A 15,081-nucleotide genomic window follows, 5' to 3' on the forward strand; every position below is an offset into this window, starting at 1 on the left:
AATAAGATTCCTCGCATAACTTAATAAGAGCCGTGTCCTACATCTGAAGCCAGCTTGTGACGTTATGTTACATGCAATGATCAGGCGTGCTAGTTAATAACCGAGAGTATTTTCCTAAGCACTTCAACCTGCCTGTTTTAATGTAATTAATATGTGCGCTGTTATTAATTTCAGATGGTTAGTTGGACACATAGCTTAATGGGTTGGCTCGTCTGTCAGCAGACCTAAAGGTTCTGAATTCAAAGCCTCTGCAAAGCAGATTTTTTGTACCTAAAAGTTTATCGCTATAACTGGACATACGAATGACAGACAGAAAGACAGACAAACACTGAGATTTATATATATATACATTTAGATCAAGCTGTGTTACGATTGGTCTCATGTGGCTCACCTTAGAAACTAAAAATCAACCGGCTGCAGAAAAGAAGACTATCACCTATTGAGCCTGAGGCTTAAAATTTTGAATAATAATAGTACTAGTAATAATAATAGTGCTAGTAATAATAATAGTACTAGTAATAATAATAGTACTAGTAATAATAATAGTACTAGTAATAATAATAGTGCTAGTAATAATAATAGTACTAGTAATAATAGTAGTACTAGTAATAATAATAGCACTAGTAATAATAGTAGCACTAGTAATAATAATAGTACTAGTAATAATAATAGTGCTAGTAATAATAGTAGTACTAGTAATAATAATAGTACTAGTAATAATAATAGTACTAGTAATAATAGTAGTACTAGTAATAATAATAGTACTAGTAATAATAATAGTACTAGTAATAATAATAGTGCTAGTAATAATAATAGTACTAGTAATAATAATAGTACTAGTAATAATAATAGTACTAGTAATAATAGTAGTACTAGTAATAATAATAGTGCTAGTAATAATAATAGTACTAGTAATAATAGTAGTACTAGTAATAATAATAGTACTAGTAATAATAATAGTACTAGTAATAATAATAGTACTAGTAATAATAATAGTGCTAGTAATAATAATAGTACTAGTAATAATAATAGTACTAGTAATAATAATAGTACTAGTAATAATAGTAGTACTAGTAATAATAATAGTGCTAGTAATAATAATAGTACTAGTAATAATAGTAGTACTAGTAATAATAATAGTACTAGTAATAATAATAGTGCTAGTAATAATAGTAGTACTAGTAATAATAATAGTACTAGTAATAATAATAGTACTAGTAATAATAGTAGTACTAGTAATAATAATAGTACTAGTAATAATAATAGTAATAGTAATAATAATAGTACTAGTAATAATAATAGTACTAGTAATAATAGTAGTACTAGTAATAATAATAGTACTAGTAATAATAATAGTGCTAGTAATAATAATAGTACTAGTAATAATAATAGTACTAGTAATAATAGTAGTACTAGTAATAATAATAGTACTAGTAATAATAATAGTAATAGTAATAATAATAGTACTAGTAATAATAGTAGTACTAGTAATAATAATAGTACTAGTAATAATAATAGTACTAGTAATAATAATAGTACTAGTAATAATAATAGTGCTAGTAATAATAATAGTACTAGTAATAATAATAGTACTAGTAATAATAGTAGTACTAGTAATAATAATAGTACTAGTAATAATAATAGTACTAGTAATAATAATAGCACTAGTAATAATAATAGTACTAGTAATAATAATAGTACTAGTAATATTTCTATGTAAGCACCAGTAGCGACATTTATTAATCAACTCCAAATGGTTTTAAAAAACTGGTCAATTGTATCTAAAACAAATACAGAAAAACGATAGTTCATACTTGAACATAATCCAGAAACCAAGCACCTCCACCGCCTTTATTGTCATGCCAGATCTTTAATTTTTTCAGCGGTCCCAAGTTGACGGCTGTCACTTTAAAGACATCTTCCTAAAAAAACAAACAAAAGAATACTTAGCCCACTCTATAATCTTTCGGATGCCGCCACGTGCTGCCGCATGATGCCACATGCTGAATGATGGTCTTATTCCTACCGTTTTGCGCTCAAACTTGTTGACATTGTTGGAGTCCTGAAGCTGCCTTTCTCCGCTGTCTCCCTTCTCGCCAGTCATTGTGATGAAAACATTAGCATCAGTACCAGCGCCCCAGACATCGCCTGTCATCACCTTCACTACGTAGTTGACCTCTAAAAGCAGACTTTACCATTACTTCCGCATGCTATAGATACTATTAGATATCGTGGTATCATGAAGGCTGGGCTTACAGCGATTGATTAACCTCAAGGATTGTGGTCTCAACTGTATTCTATATGTTCTTACCTTGCAAGCCGCCTACCAGAGGTTTGCCTGACTCATCAGTAGCAATGAGCTCTCTAACAATCTTCCCATCATCTTCGCTGCGAGCGAGCCAGCGTTTGCAAATGAACCAATAGTCCTCAGTGACGAGCTCCTCTACCACTTCGTCACTTTCCCGAGGTAGCTTCTCGTCTGCTAGCAAGACCGAATTAGACCTCTCATACTTGCGTGACAGAGACTTCTTTCTAGCCTTGGTTCGATCCAGAGACTCGCTACTTTCTCGCCTTGTTAGCATAGCCTTGGAGCCTGCAAAACAACCAGCACTTACTTTTTAATTTGTTCTATGATACACTATGTTCCCCGCACTGCCAAGGCTCTTGAATATTTGAAGTGACCTGCCAGGTTAGACTGCTACGTACTTCGCTATTATCAGACACACAAAACCAATTTAAAGTAAAAGTTTGCCACTGATATGCATCATTTACTGCATGTCTGCGCTCTTGCTCTCTAACTTCTGCTTTACCTTATCTTCTGCTTTGTTTGCGTTTTTCATCTAGCACTCTGCAGAAATACCAAGAGGTCTTGCAGTTTTTTTTATTTTTTGTGATACCGCAATAATGATTTGAAGTACAAATTTTAGCTATCATTTTCATAACATTTTTAAAATGCTGTAGAGCCCACATTTTAGGTATAAAATTATACATGCATGAGCTTAGATAACGCAATAGAGCTCTTAATCATGTATCAGACTTGACATTTTAATAGGTTCATTGTGAATTTTTTTATCGTTTTTTATATACAAGTTCATGAGACTTATTTTTCTTCAGCTAAAATTGTACCAAAACAGACGAATCAGCCAAGCTTGCTCACTGTAAGTAATATAATTGTCATTGAAACTATCCACAACCATAAACACGAACAGACAACTCCATATGGGCTATTTTCATCAGATATTCTTTAATTTTTTTGTATCATCTGTAGTAGTTCTAAAACAAGTTTAGTGAAAAAACTCTTGCTCCAAAGTAGATTTACAAGAAACATATAGGAACTTATGCATGGAAAAATCAACTTCTCCATGAAATTCATTTTACCTTTTCTCTGAAGGGTCTTCTTTCCTTTAGTCCTATCGCCAATAGGAGTGCCAGAACGAGACCGAGACCTGTCTGTCATGATTTCATCTTCACTGTCAAAGTCTAAAAGTCTCCTCGAGTCTGACTCGTCTGAATATCTACAAGGTTGAGCAACTCTATCTTGACACATCATTACCTGAACTCACATATGCATACACAGAGATGCAGGGTTTCTTATCACCTAACAACGCGTAGTCAAGTCACTAAGTGAATTGACTACTAAGTGCCGACCATCGTATATGAATAAGTAAACTAGCTTTCTAGAATTTTAAAGGAAGAGATATTTAGACAAATTTCAAGTTTTCCAAATTTGTAGACAGTAAAAACAAAGGCTTAAAAAAGCACTTACACATCACTAGACGGGCCTCTGCTAGATCCTCGTTCTTTTTTCCTAGCTCGAGAGTCACGTCGGAGAAGCTCAGGAGATTTTGCTCTTAGATTCTTCTTAACAGCTCGTCGCTTAGATTTTCTGGTAGGATGCCTTTGAATGAGCAGCTTCTCGAGAAACCATCCGGCGAACCTTCCATAGCCATCATGACCAATACGTATTTTCTGGAGTGGCCCGATGTCCTTGGCTTCAATCTAAGAAACGCAGCAACTATTTTGAATTGATCATTTTTCTCACTCAAGGATAAACAAATAGTTGTAAATACCAAAACGCCACTGAATATCATCAGTAATACAGAGTGATAACGACTCAGAGGAAGAACAAAGAGAAAACTGGTATGACGGGATGGAACATTGAGAGGACAATTACAGGTACTCCTCGGGGTACTGTGCAGATGTCACACGCATGCATCACAGTAGTGATAAAATAGTAGAGTGAGTGGAATGCTAATTAAATATATGAGAGACTCGAGTTTGACATAAAGTAACAAGTAGGTGCTGAAGGAGTTACAACTTATAAATATGCCAACATTTGCAGCTATTTGTGTTTCAACTTCACCTGGATGGTCACAGGAATATGTTAGAACTGCAGCATGAACACAGGTAAAAAGTGTTAAGCGAGTTTGTACAGCTTACCGTAAACTCAATGCAGCGCAGATGTGGCTATAAGATACCTGAGCTCTAAATTCTGTGCATACAACAGACGTGTATATATCATTTGTACTTATCTAGAAAATTGCCTTGTATACTAGAGACTTTTCATGAGATCTCATACTATCCTAGCATATCAATGCTCTTACTGCATAGTTCACTCCAAGAGTCACAGTATCAATGTGGCTAAACAATCCTTTGTAATGCACCCTTATGCAACTCATCTTTATACAGTAAACACACCCCTACTTAACCCCCGCTCTGCAATACACCCCTGTTCAGTTTACTACTATACAATAAACACACCCCTACTTAACCACCACTCTGTAACACACTCCTGTTCAGATCACTACTATACAATAAATTCACCCCTACTTGACCACCACCCTGTAACACACCCCTGTTCAGTTTACTACTATACAATAAACACACCCCTACTTAACCACCACTCTGTAACACACTCCTGTTCAGATCACTACTATACAATAAATACACCCCTACTTGACCACCACCCTGTAACACACCCCTGTTTAGTTTACTACTATACAATAAATATACCAAGTTTTAATGCAACATTACATAATGCACCTCATTTAATTCACTACTAAAAAAATACAACTCATTTCATTTCACCAACATTTAATAGACTTTCTATTCAACAGAGTTGAACTTGGTGTACCACATACTAAGGGAGTAACAGAAGCTTACAGCGCGCTATCAAATACCCTACAAATCCACCCCTATCATATAGGTCTCTGTTCATCACGTCACTAGTTGTAATACATAGCCATTAGCCATTCTGTTCTAATTGAAACTTTCATTTCAATATTTGAAACTATAATTTTAAGTAACTCGAAGGGTTACTGACTGAAAATTAAAATTTTTATTTTACAAAGTAGAGAAGTTTTTTATCATTTGATATTTTATTTGTTGTTTTAGGTGATCTGACTGCCAAGATGTTTCAACATAAAATTTGGTGAAACTTTATCGCGATTAGAACCCTCAGAAAAAAAGGACGTCCCAAAAAATGACGCCAGTAGTCGTGTTTCCTGTTAGTCTTTATCGTTATGACATTGACTATAGCGTTGAAGTGTTAACGTTTTTTTTGACATACATATCATTTTGTATTTGCTGATTATTGTTAGAATAAAACTTCAAATATAGCTTCAGGTACATTTTTATACATGTTTCAAATAATTTTAATGATACGTCGGTTAGAAATTGTCTCTTTTTTCCTCTAAATGCGGAACCTATACTATTCAAGATACTCCCGGCAAAACAAAAAATTGCGATTCTAAAATATTAAAAATAATCATGCAAATTAATTTTTAAATACTATTTTTACGAAAAAGGAACATAGATAAAAAAATTGCCACTGTGCTCAACACACTTTCACACTTGACACGAATGTTGCTATCAACACACTTTCACACTTGACATCTATATTGCTGTTCACATGTTTTTACACTCAATGCCTGCTTATTATTCTTGCAAGTATTTCCCAGTAGTACCTTGAACTTGTCCTCCTGACCGCGCTCAAAATTGTCTGTCCTATTACGCAGTTTATACTCCTCGGTCTTCCCATCTTCTCCATACATTTGAATGAACACATTGGCATCTGTGCCAGCAGAGGTCATATCTCCAGTCCATACCGTAATCTCATATGGTATGCCTAAATATGGTATGCCAATGATAATAGCCGGAATCTATACCAGAATTTCATATCAAATGCCTATACGATTCATGTTATAAGCCTTATCAGTTCATGTTATAAGCCTGTAAGGCGTCACATATCGTCTCTTTATCTAGTTTTTCAATGGATAGTTCCAGAAGTGCTGGTAGTTGCAGCAACCTCCAAAATATTTTGGTTTTATTCATTCGCTGAGCTGACCTATGCACAGGCACACTTTATCTAGAATACGCTTGGAAAACTGTTCATACGAATATCTGAATTATTTGCCTTTTCAGTGAATACAGCAAAAAGGGAGCTAACCACAACACTTAATTCAGAAAAATGAAAGTTTCAATATAATATTATATAATATAATATTACAATACATTAGGCTTCCAGGCCATTTGCCTCGGTGTTCCTATCTGAACACAAATATGTTTTTTAAAATGCTTCTTTTCTTCAGCATCAAGGGCAGTAAGCGCTGTCAAATAAAGACTCATAGTTACATACATTTTGTTTTTTCTGTGATATCTGTAGGCTCCAATTCAATCTCTGTTTTACCGTCCTCCTCGTCTTCAGCGAGCCATCGGTGCATAGCAAACCTATAGCTCTCTCCGTGAGAAGGCACATCTATGACAAGGTCATCAATAAACCAGCCTGCGCCGATTCCTGAACCATCATGCCCGAATCTTATTTTCTTTATCTAAAGCAAGAGTTGAAGTGAGTGATATGAGTGCATATAGCAATGCCTACAATGATAGCACAAGTTAACACAATTGGATTGAAAGAAGGATATCACTGCTCTTATAAAGAACATCCAGCTGATAGGGAAAATAATGCTGTTCATAAACATCATGTGGTACTATGAGTCCGCGCAACTAACTCGTGTGACCATGCTCCTGTCCTTATTAGCAACAGTACTAATAACAGTACTAGTGACAGTACTAGCGACAGGACTAGTCACAGTACTAGCGACAATACTAGTAACAGTACTAGCGACAGTACTAATGACTTTATTAGTGGCAGTACTAGTGACACAACTATCGACTAGACTAGTCACAGTACTAGTGGCAGTACTAGTGGCAGTACTAGCGACGGTACTAGCGACGGTACTAGCGACGGCACTAGCAACAGTACTAGTGACACTACTAGTGACGGCACTAGCAACAAGCTCTCCACATAGTAAACTTTTGCATTCAGAAACTGTTAACGCTTTCTGTCCCAGATAATAATAACAACATTTAATTTAGCGCTTCAACAGGCCATTGTGATTAAGCCCGGGCCAAGATATCTTTATAATGCTTAAATTGAGAGCTTTAGAGAGAAGAGCTTAAGATAAACTGGCTGGCATATCTATCAAATAGTCTTATATACGCAGTCAGAAAAGGACTTGATAAAATGTCTAGATGTGTTAGTCAAATCAAAGGTACCCAGCTGTGAAACTTGATAAACAAAAAGCCTTATGACTTATACCTTAAAAATACAATTATTATTGATTTGTGAACACTGTAAATAGAATTGTGCAAAATTGCATATACATAATGAAACAACTTCTGCATGGATGCTAGAAAGGATGAGATTTCGTTATAGGATGAGCTACCGGCAGCCGATCCATCAATACGGCGGAGAGTGCGAGTAAGGAAAGAGGGTTATCTGCAGTACCTTGCCAATGTCTGTAGCCTGTAGACTGAACTTATCGACTCGGCCTTGCTCAAACTTATTGGATGTGTTCTCTGTACTCCTGAGCTGCATCACTCCTGTGTCACCATTCTCACCAAATATCTAAACATCACGAAATAGTTATATTTGTACTCTAATCAGAAGGCAATATTTCAACTTTATCAAAGCAGTAATAATATCAATTATGAAAATAATGTAAGGGAAAAGTTTTTACAAACAGCAGTTTTACCTCGTAGATTCTCTGAATACAAAATAGTTGGCAGAAAATGATTTTATTTAAAATAAAAGTTTAGTTTGTTGCACAAATTTGATCAGCTAAAACAGCGCAGCTAAAACAAATAGGTGAAGTTGATTATCAGGCAGCCAATATGGCTACTAGCCCAAATATAGCACACCAGATATAGCACACCAGATATAACACACCAGATATAGCACACCAGATATAGCACACCAGATATAACACACCAGATATAGCACACCAGATATAACACACCCGATATATCACATCATATATAAACACCAGATATAACACATCAGATACAACACATCAGATATAACACACCAGATAAAGCACACCAGATATAACACACCAGACATAACACACTAGATACAACACATCAGATATAACACACCAGATATAATACACCAGATATAATAGCCTACATCAGATATAACACACCAGATATAATATACCAAGTATAATACATCAGATATAACACACCATATACAACACTACATAACACATAAGATGTTATATCTAGTACATTATATCTTATGTGTTATGATGTAACACAAGCTGTAAAGTCATGATTTACCAGCTGTAAATAGAATAGAGACACATTAGTGTATATAGCCTGGGTAACACCTCCTGGCTGCACTCAAATAGGACTGTGTGTGTGTTCATGTGTGTATGTATGTGTATCTGGTCTGGTATGTTACATCTGGTATGTTATATTTGGTGTGTTATATCTGCTGTGTTGCATCTGGTGTGTTATATCTGGTGTGTTATATCTATGATGTTATATCTAGTACATTATATCCTAGATATAACACACCAGATATAACACACCAGATGTAACACAGCAGATATAACATACCAGATGAAACATACCAGACCAGATACACATACATACACACATGAACACACACACAGTCCTATTTGAGTGCAGCCAGGAGGTGTTACCCAGGCTGCATATAAAGCTCGCCATAAATTTGTCCACAAAATATATGAATGACAAGTTAAAACAGTTATTAGGCCCAAGAAATCAAAAGCCTAAAGTCTCTACCTTCAAATGGGCATTAGCATCGGTGCCAGCATTTTTCACATCACCCGTCTTTATAGCCACATTGTATGAAGTAGTGGAAAGGAGTTGCGAGCCCCCGGTAGTTATCTCTCTCACAATAAGGCCATCATCCTCATCAACTGCCAGCCATCGGTTGCATGTAAATGTCTGGGTGTATTTGTCGGTGCCTTCTTGCTTTACAGTCACCTTCTCAAGAAACCAGCCAGCACCTGGATGCTTACCATCATGCCCGATGCGTATCTTGGATAGTTTCTTTAACGTGACAGCTTCGAATGTGAAAATATCCGTCTGGAATAAAATAATATGTCTAACAAAATAAATTAAGAAGACATTAATATATGTAATTTAGAATGTGTTTGAGAATTACAAATATGTATATTAAAAACATGTAGAATATTTGGTTGCAAGAAATATCATATTATCTTTTTAAGTCTCATAAAAATGACTGTTTTAAAAGTAGTATATCTAAAACTCAAAGAAGAATTAGCATATACAAAAACATCTGTCTCACCTTTTGCAGACATAATAATATTTGACAGTCACTGGTTTTGTAATTTATAAACAAAACATTGTGGCAACTTACCCTGCCTCTCTCAAACTTGTTCATGTTGGTGGAAGAAGATTCGAGCGATCGATCTCCAGTGTCTCCGAGGAGCTGACTGAATACATTGAGAAAAACGTTGGCATCAGTACCAGCTCCTGCTTTGCTGCCTGTCGCAACCTCAGCTACATACTTCACCACTAAAGTTATACAAGAGAGCTCATTCAATTGACTAATGAGTAGTGTTGTATCTGATTCAATTGACTAATGATTAGTGTTGTATCTGATTAAATTGACCAATGAGTAGTGTTGTATCTGATTACATTGACCAATGAGTAGTGTTGTATCTGATTCAATTAACTAACGATTAGTGTTGTATCTGATTCAATTGACCAATGAGTAGTGTTGCATCTGATTCAATAGACCAATGAGTAGTGTTGTATCTGATTCAATTGACTATTGAGTCGTCTTGTATCTGATTCTTGTCTACTATCTTTCTTATTTCATGATCATAAATACAATGCTTGGGAAACTGATTTATTTGTTCTATTTTTATGTGAAAATTTATAAAATTTGCTTGAAATTTGTCAAACGTATATTGTCTTCTTTCGAAGACCAATTATCAATTTTTTTCATAACAGTTCATATATATAAAAAATTTCATAAATTGTTGAAATATAATTCTTCGAGTTAAAAATTAAAATATATCAATGGCGCTCCCATTGAAAACCACTCTTAAAATTTAATTAAGTCACTTTTTTTACATCGAGTCTGTTGTCTTTGGTCACATATGGTCACTTGTGGTCACTTACAAGGAAGGGGTGTTTTAATGCCAGGCCCCTCAGCTGGTATCTCCCTCACTATAGCTCCATCATCTTCATTCTTTGCCAGCCATCTGTTACAGCTAAACACATACTTCTCCTTGGTTGCCATGTTCTCCATCTCTACCTGCATAAACAAGAAAAAACTACTTTTATATGATAGCTGAGTGACAGTTTCACGAATACAAGATATCATGGGAAGGCAAGCCCTATACTATTAAGATCAGCTGTTACAATTGGGTATAATATGATGCTCATAAAAAGGTTTGTTCTTATAAAGTTAAAATGCATAAAGACATACAAAATATTTTGCACGTTATGGTTCTTCAATTATTGGTAAATAACAATGTAAAATCATGTTAGCATCGATGAGCAGCATATGCTGACGAGTTTGTGAATCAAAAAGCCAACAAAAGCTTTGTAAGTTTTATGCTTTGTAAGTGTTATGCTTGGTAAGTGTTATGCTTGGTAAGTGTTATGGTTTGTAACTGCTATGCTTTGTAAGTGTAATGTTTGGTAAGAGGCGAGACCTTGTTCAAGTGCCAGGCAGAAGCTAGGTTGCTGTTATCATGGCCGATTCTAATCTTGAATGGCCGTCCAATATCAGGAATCTCTCGTTTGAACTTGTCTGTCTCTCCTGTCTCAAAATTGTTGGATTCATTGTCGAGCCAGATTTCATCAGACTTTCCTTTGTTACCGTAAACAACTAGATAGACATTAGCATCAGTTCCAGCTCCTCTCACATCGCTAGTGTATATCCAAATAAACCATGTACTCTCTGTAAAAAAGAACGACTCATTACACGACTTTCATAAAAGCTCTCAGCTAATGACACTGAAAAATGTTTTGAAAAACTTGACCGATGTCTATAAGGAAAGTAGTCGATACTAATTAACACAGTATTAGACACAAACATACAGGTGCTGTCAGTTATAGATATGCAAGTGCTGTCAGTAACAGATATGCAAGTGCTGTTAGTAACAGACATATAGGTGCTGTCAGTAACAGATACACAGGTGCTGTCAGTAACAGACACACAGGTGCTGTCAGTAACAGATATGCAGGTGCTGTCAGTAACAGACATATAGGTGCTGTTAGTAACAGACATATAGGTGCTGTCAGTAACAGGCATACGGGTGCTGTCAGTAACCGACATACAAATGTTGTGAGCAGTAGAAGACACACAGATTATGCTAAAACACTGACAATTGTGGGTTTGAATTCAGTTTACTCACAAGTAAACTCAAGAGAATCAGCAATCGATAAAAGCCTGATTTCATGTCAGTCTATGACAAAATTATTAAAGACAAAACATCATAAAGATCGATGTCTGACTTACTCTTTTCTTTTTGTTTGCGAAGAGAGACTTGCTCCATGAGCGTGTATTCTAGCAGCCCCTCTCCCTCATCAAGTGACAGCCATTTATCACACAAAAATGTCTGCTCTATTCCAACGCTGGGACATCTGACAATCACCTGTCAGAAGATGACACTCAAGGATTGGTTAAATTGCCTGGTCAAGTTGGATTTGCTGAACACATAGCTAGTAATGCACAAAATCCTAAAATACAAATTTTCTTCAATAAAACCATTGCAGACTTATGTTCTTGAGTGCTAAGCCGACAAACTTTAAGTCTCTGATTACACAAGGACGTCCCATAATACAAACCTGTTCGCAAAACCAGCCAGGGCCTGAGCCAGAGTTATCGTGTCCAATGTCAATCTTTGAAAGAGGACTCAGCATCTGGGCAACCTCCACATTGATGGTATCAGTACGGCCTCGCTCAAATTTGCCGTCTTTCAGCCAAATCTTACCACTTGTTTGAGTGCCACCCTTGCCTCCATACATGACGATGTAGACTCGAGCAGAAGTGCCGGCATATTTCACATCACCTGTGTCAACCTGTCAAATAAATGAGTACCAACAAAGGTTACGGTATCTGCATCGCACATTTACATTACCAACACATATCACTCCTAAGACTTGAAAAGCAATTAGACGATTGAACTAACAAAAACATTTTCAATTTGTCAATTGGTTTATTTACAGTACTTGCTGCATTTTGTCAAAAAGATTCAGAGACTCTCAGTACCTGTTGCAGCCTGTCAAAAAGTTTCAATAGTGAGTATCATAAATGTAGAGCACAAAACGAGGAAGCTGAACAGAATCACCCATACCTGTACTATATATGGTACACCTGGAGCAGCATCATTCTCATCAAGCCCGCAATACAGATCTCTTGATATCTGCCCATCATCCTCATCCACTGCCAGCCAACGATTGCATGGAAACTCATAGACTCTGTGCATATCCATGTCATCTATGATCACCTGCGTAACCAAATTGCATCTTGTCCATACATGACACGTTCTGGTCACTGATCATAAATAACTCTTCTGAGCCACTTGCTGTCTAGGAGTGTCCTGCTATTCCTTGTCAGTAGCAACTAATTGATTCAAGTTTGTAAAAACATTGTAGCAGAGATAGAGCGTTCAGGCGCACACTAGCAAAAGTGGGAAACGGTAGCAACAGCTGATGCCCGAATTTGATCAATGCATACCACCTTTTACCATCATATAAAAAGTAGCTATAAACCTCAGCTATGGACAAGGTGCGTGATTGTTTCTTGTCCGCAAAAAATAGCTTAAAAATCAAAGAAGTACTTCACCACTTCCATTAGAATAAAAATAATAAGTTCCATTTTTTTTAAACCTGAATGTCATGTTGGGCCATGTTTAGGTGAAACAATCTGTTAACATGAAGTTGTTAAGCAGAGTCTTTCAAGTAGGATCACCAAACTTCAGGTTATTCGAAGAATCAGTTCTCTCACAACTGGCTACAATGTACTCGCGTGTTTGATTACGGCCCAAACATCAGTTATGACTACGTATTGTACGCCATCATTTAGAACTGCTTATTAAGGGCACTCAAACTTAACAGGAGAATAGCTGAATTCCTCAATTATCTTATTGGACAATATCAAATCATTATCAAGGTGGATAGAGGCTGACTTCACTTGAATATCCCCTCATCATTTCTAATAACTCCTTTAATGAGTTTGCAGGCTGTTACAAAGTAAGAGCAATAGTTGTACTAAACGTTATCAGTGCCTCGCTGAATGTACCACGGAATTGTTCTGTATATAATAATATAATATAATATATTGTTCTGTATATAATGCTAGCAAAATATGTTTACTTCAAAAATAGATCATGATTGGTTGAGGCATTTAGGAACTCAGACTAGCATTTTGTAGATGACACGCAATTCTTTTTATATAACATCAATTAACTTTTAAAGACCATAGTTGTTTTCCGAGCTGTGACTACATAAGCATTTGAATTTTAGCCAGTTAAAAGAAAACTGATTCTCCAAATGATCTGAAATTTGATGATTCTACTTAAAAGACTCTGCTTAGCAGCATGGTGTTAACAGATTGTTTCACACAAACATGTTAACAACATGGCGTTAACAGATTGTTTCACACGAACATGTTAACAATATGGCGTTAACGGATTGTTTCACATGAACATGGCCCGACATGACCTTTAAGCAAAAAGCACAACCGAAAGGCCATAAAAAGGCAATATGATGTGCCCTACTATCGACACTACCTTGTCGAGGAACCAGCCAGCCGATCCACCTTTGTTATCATGTCCGATTCGAATTCTTGACAGCGTGCCAAGACAACCACATTCGACGATAAACTCATCTTTCCTGTAAGACACCGATGACATAGTTTGAAGCTGCAAGTTTTCTGGACTTATATAACAACACTTAGTCAAACACTGTAGCATTAATTTTGCTTTATCCTTGGGTAAAGTTTTTAAGTTTTGTTTGCACATTGCTGAAAATATTAATAGCCAAGTAGGACCTGCAAGCTGGTTAGGAAATTAAATACTGTATTTACTTGTGTATAATCCTTTTACATAAATAAATAAAGTCACACTGTGCATGCTGTAAGCGTATACTAAAAACTTATAGCATGCATAGTGCGACTCATGATTGTTTGTAAAAAAACATGAAGTTTTCATATACTTCATATGTGACTCATATGGAGTAGTCATAGACTCACACTCACATTTGTTTTACGTTCTCTATGCAAAATAAAGAGACAGACAACAGTCTACTGTTTCAATGCAAGTAATTTAGTTAATACTGCTTGCCTGACCTAGCTAGCACCAGATATACCCATGTGAACAACAGTAAATCTATTCTTTTTCAAGAATAGAATAGGTGGAGCTAATTCCAAATTACACCAAATCCAAATTGTGAATATGCTAAGGAAAACCAACTTTTGGGCAATGTGTAACCGAGAATTACCGCTTAGAATAAAATAATAATGGTAAATGTAAAAACTATAATAAATCAAAATAAATATAAAAATAAGAGAAAGACAGAATAAGGAGCAAAGCTAAAAGATATCGTGCCACAGGTACTTGTCAGGAAAAAGAGTTGCTGTGGGAGAAGCATTACCTAGTTCATGTAAACACATGTGTTAATTAGAAGGAAAAATAAGGCATCGCTGTCCTCATTTATGTGTGATATTTGTAGATGGCAAGTGGAACACCGAATAAAGTTTTACTATTCCTGTAGCAACAAAAAGAA

General features: G+C 35.8%; 1 protein-coding gene across 1 annotated transcript in view; it reads right to left on the reverse strand.

Annotated features, from left to right (window-relative positions):
* The window catches only part of LOC137394930 (lipoxygenase homology domain-containing protein 1-like), a 51,909-nt gene that overhangs the window by 27,533 nt on the left and 9,295 nt on the right, over nucleotides 1–15,081 (reverse strand). Inside the window, 18 exon segments of the mRNA XM_068081707.1 lie at nucleotides 1,815–1,922; nucleotides 2,027–2,062; nucleotides 2,117–2,178; nucleotides 2,312–2,457; nucleotides 2,527–2,593; nucleotides 3,379–3,515; nucleotides 3,767–3,999; nucleotides 5,967–6,127; nucleotides 6,638–6,830; nucleotides 7,790–7,909; nucleotides 9,094–9,399; nucleotides 9,695–9,852; nucleotides 10,465–10,600; nucleotides 11,004–11,251; nucleotides 11,813–11,948; nucleotides 12,142–12,375; nucleotides 12,651–12,803; nucleotides 14,088–14,190. Coding sequence (XP_067937808.1) covers nucleotides 1,815–1,922; nucleotides 2,027–2,062; nucleotides 2,117–2,178; nucleotides 2,312–2,457; nucleotides 2,527–2,593; nucleotides 3,379–3,515; nucleotides 3,767–3,999; nucleotides 5,967–6,127; nucleotides 6,638–6,830; nucleotides 7,790–7,909; nucleotides 9,094–9,399; nucleotides 9,695–9,852; nucleotides 10,465–10,600; nucleotides 11,004–11,251; nucleotides 11,813–11,948; nucleotides 12,142–12,375; nucleotides 12,651–12,803; nucleotides 14,088–14,190 — 2,737 coding nt within the window.

Source organism: Watersipora subatra, chromosome 4 (assembly GCF_963576615.1).
Source record: "Watersipora subatra chromosome 4, tzWatSuba1.1, whole genome shotgun sequence".
Lineage (NCBI taxonomy): Eukaryota > Metazoa > Bryozoa > Gymnolaemata > Cheilostomatida > Watersiporidae > Watersipora > Watersipora subatra.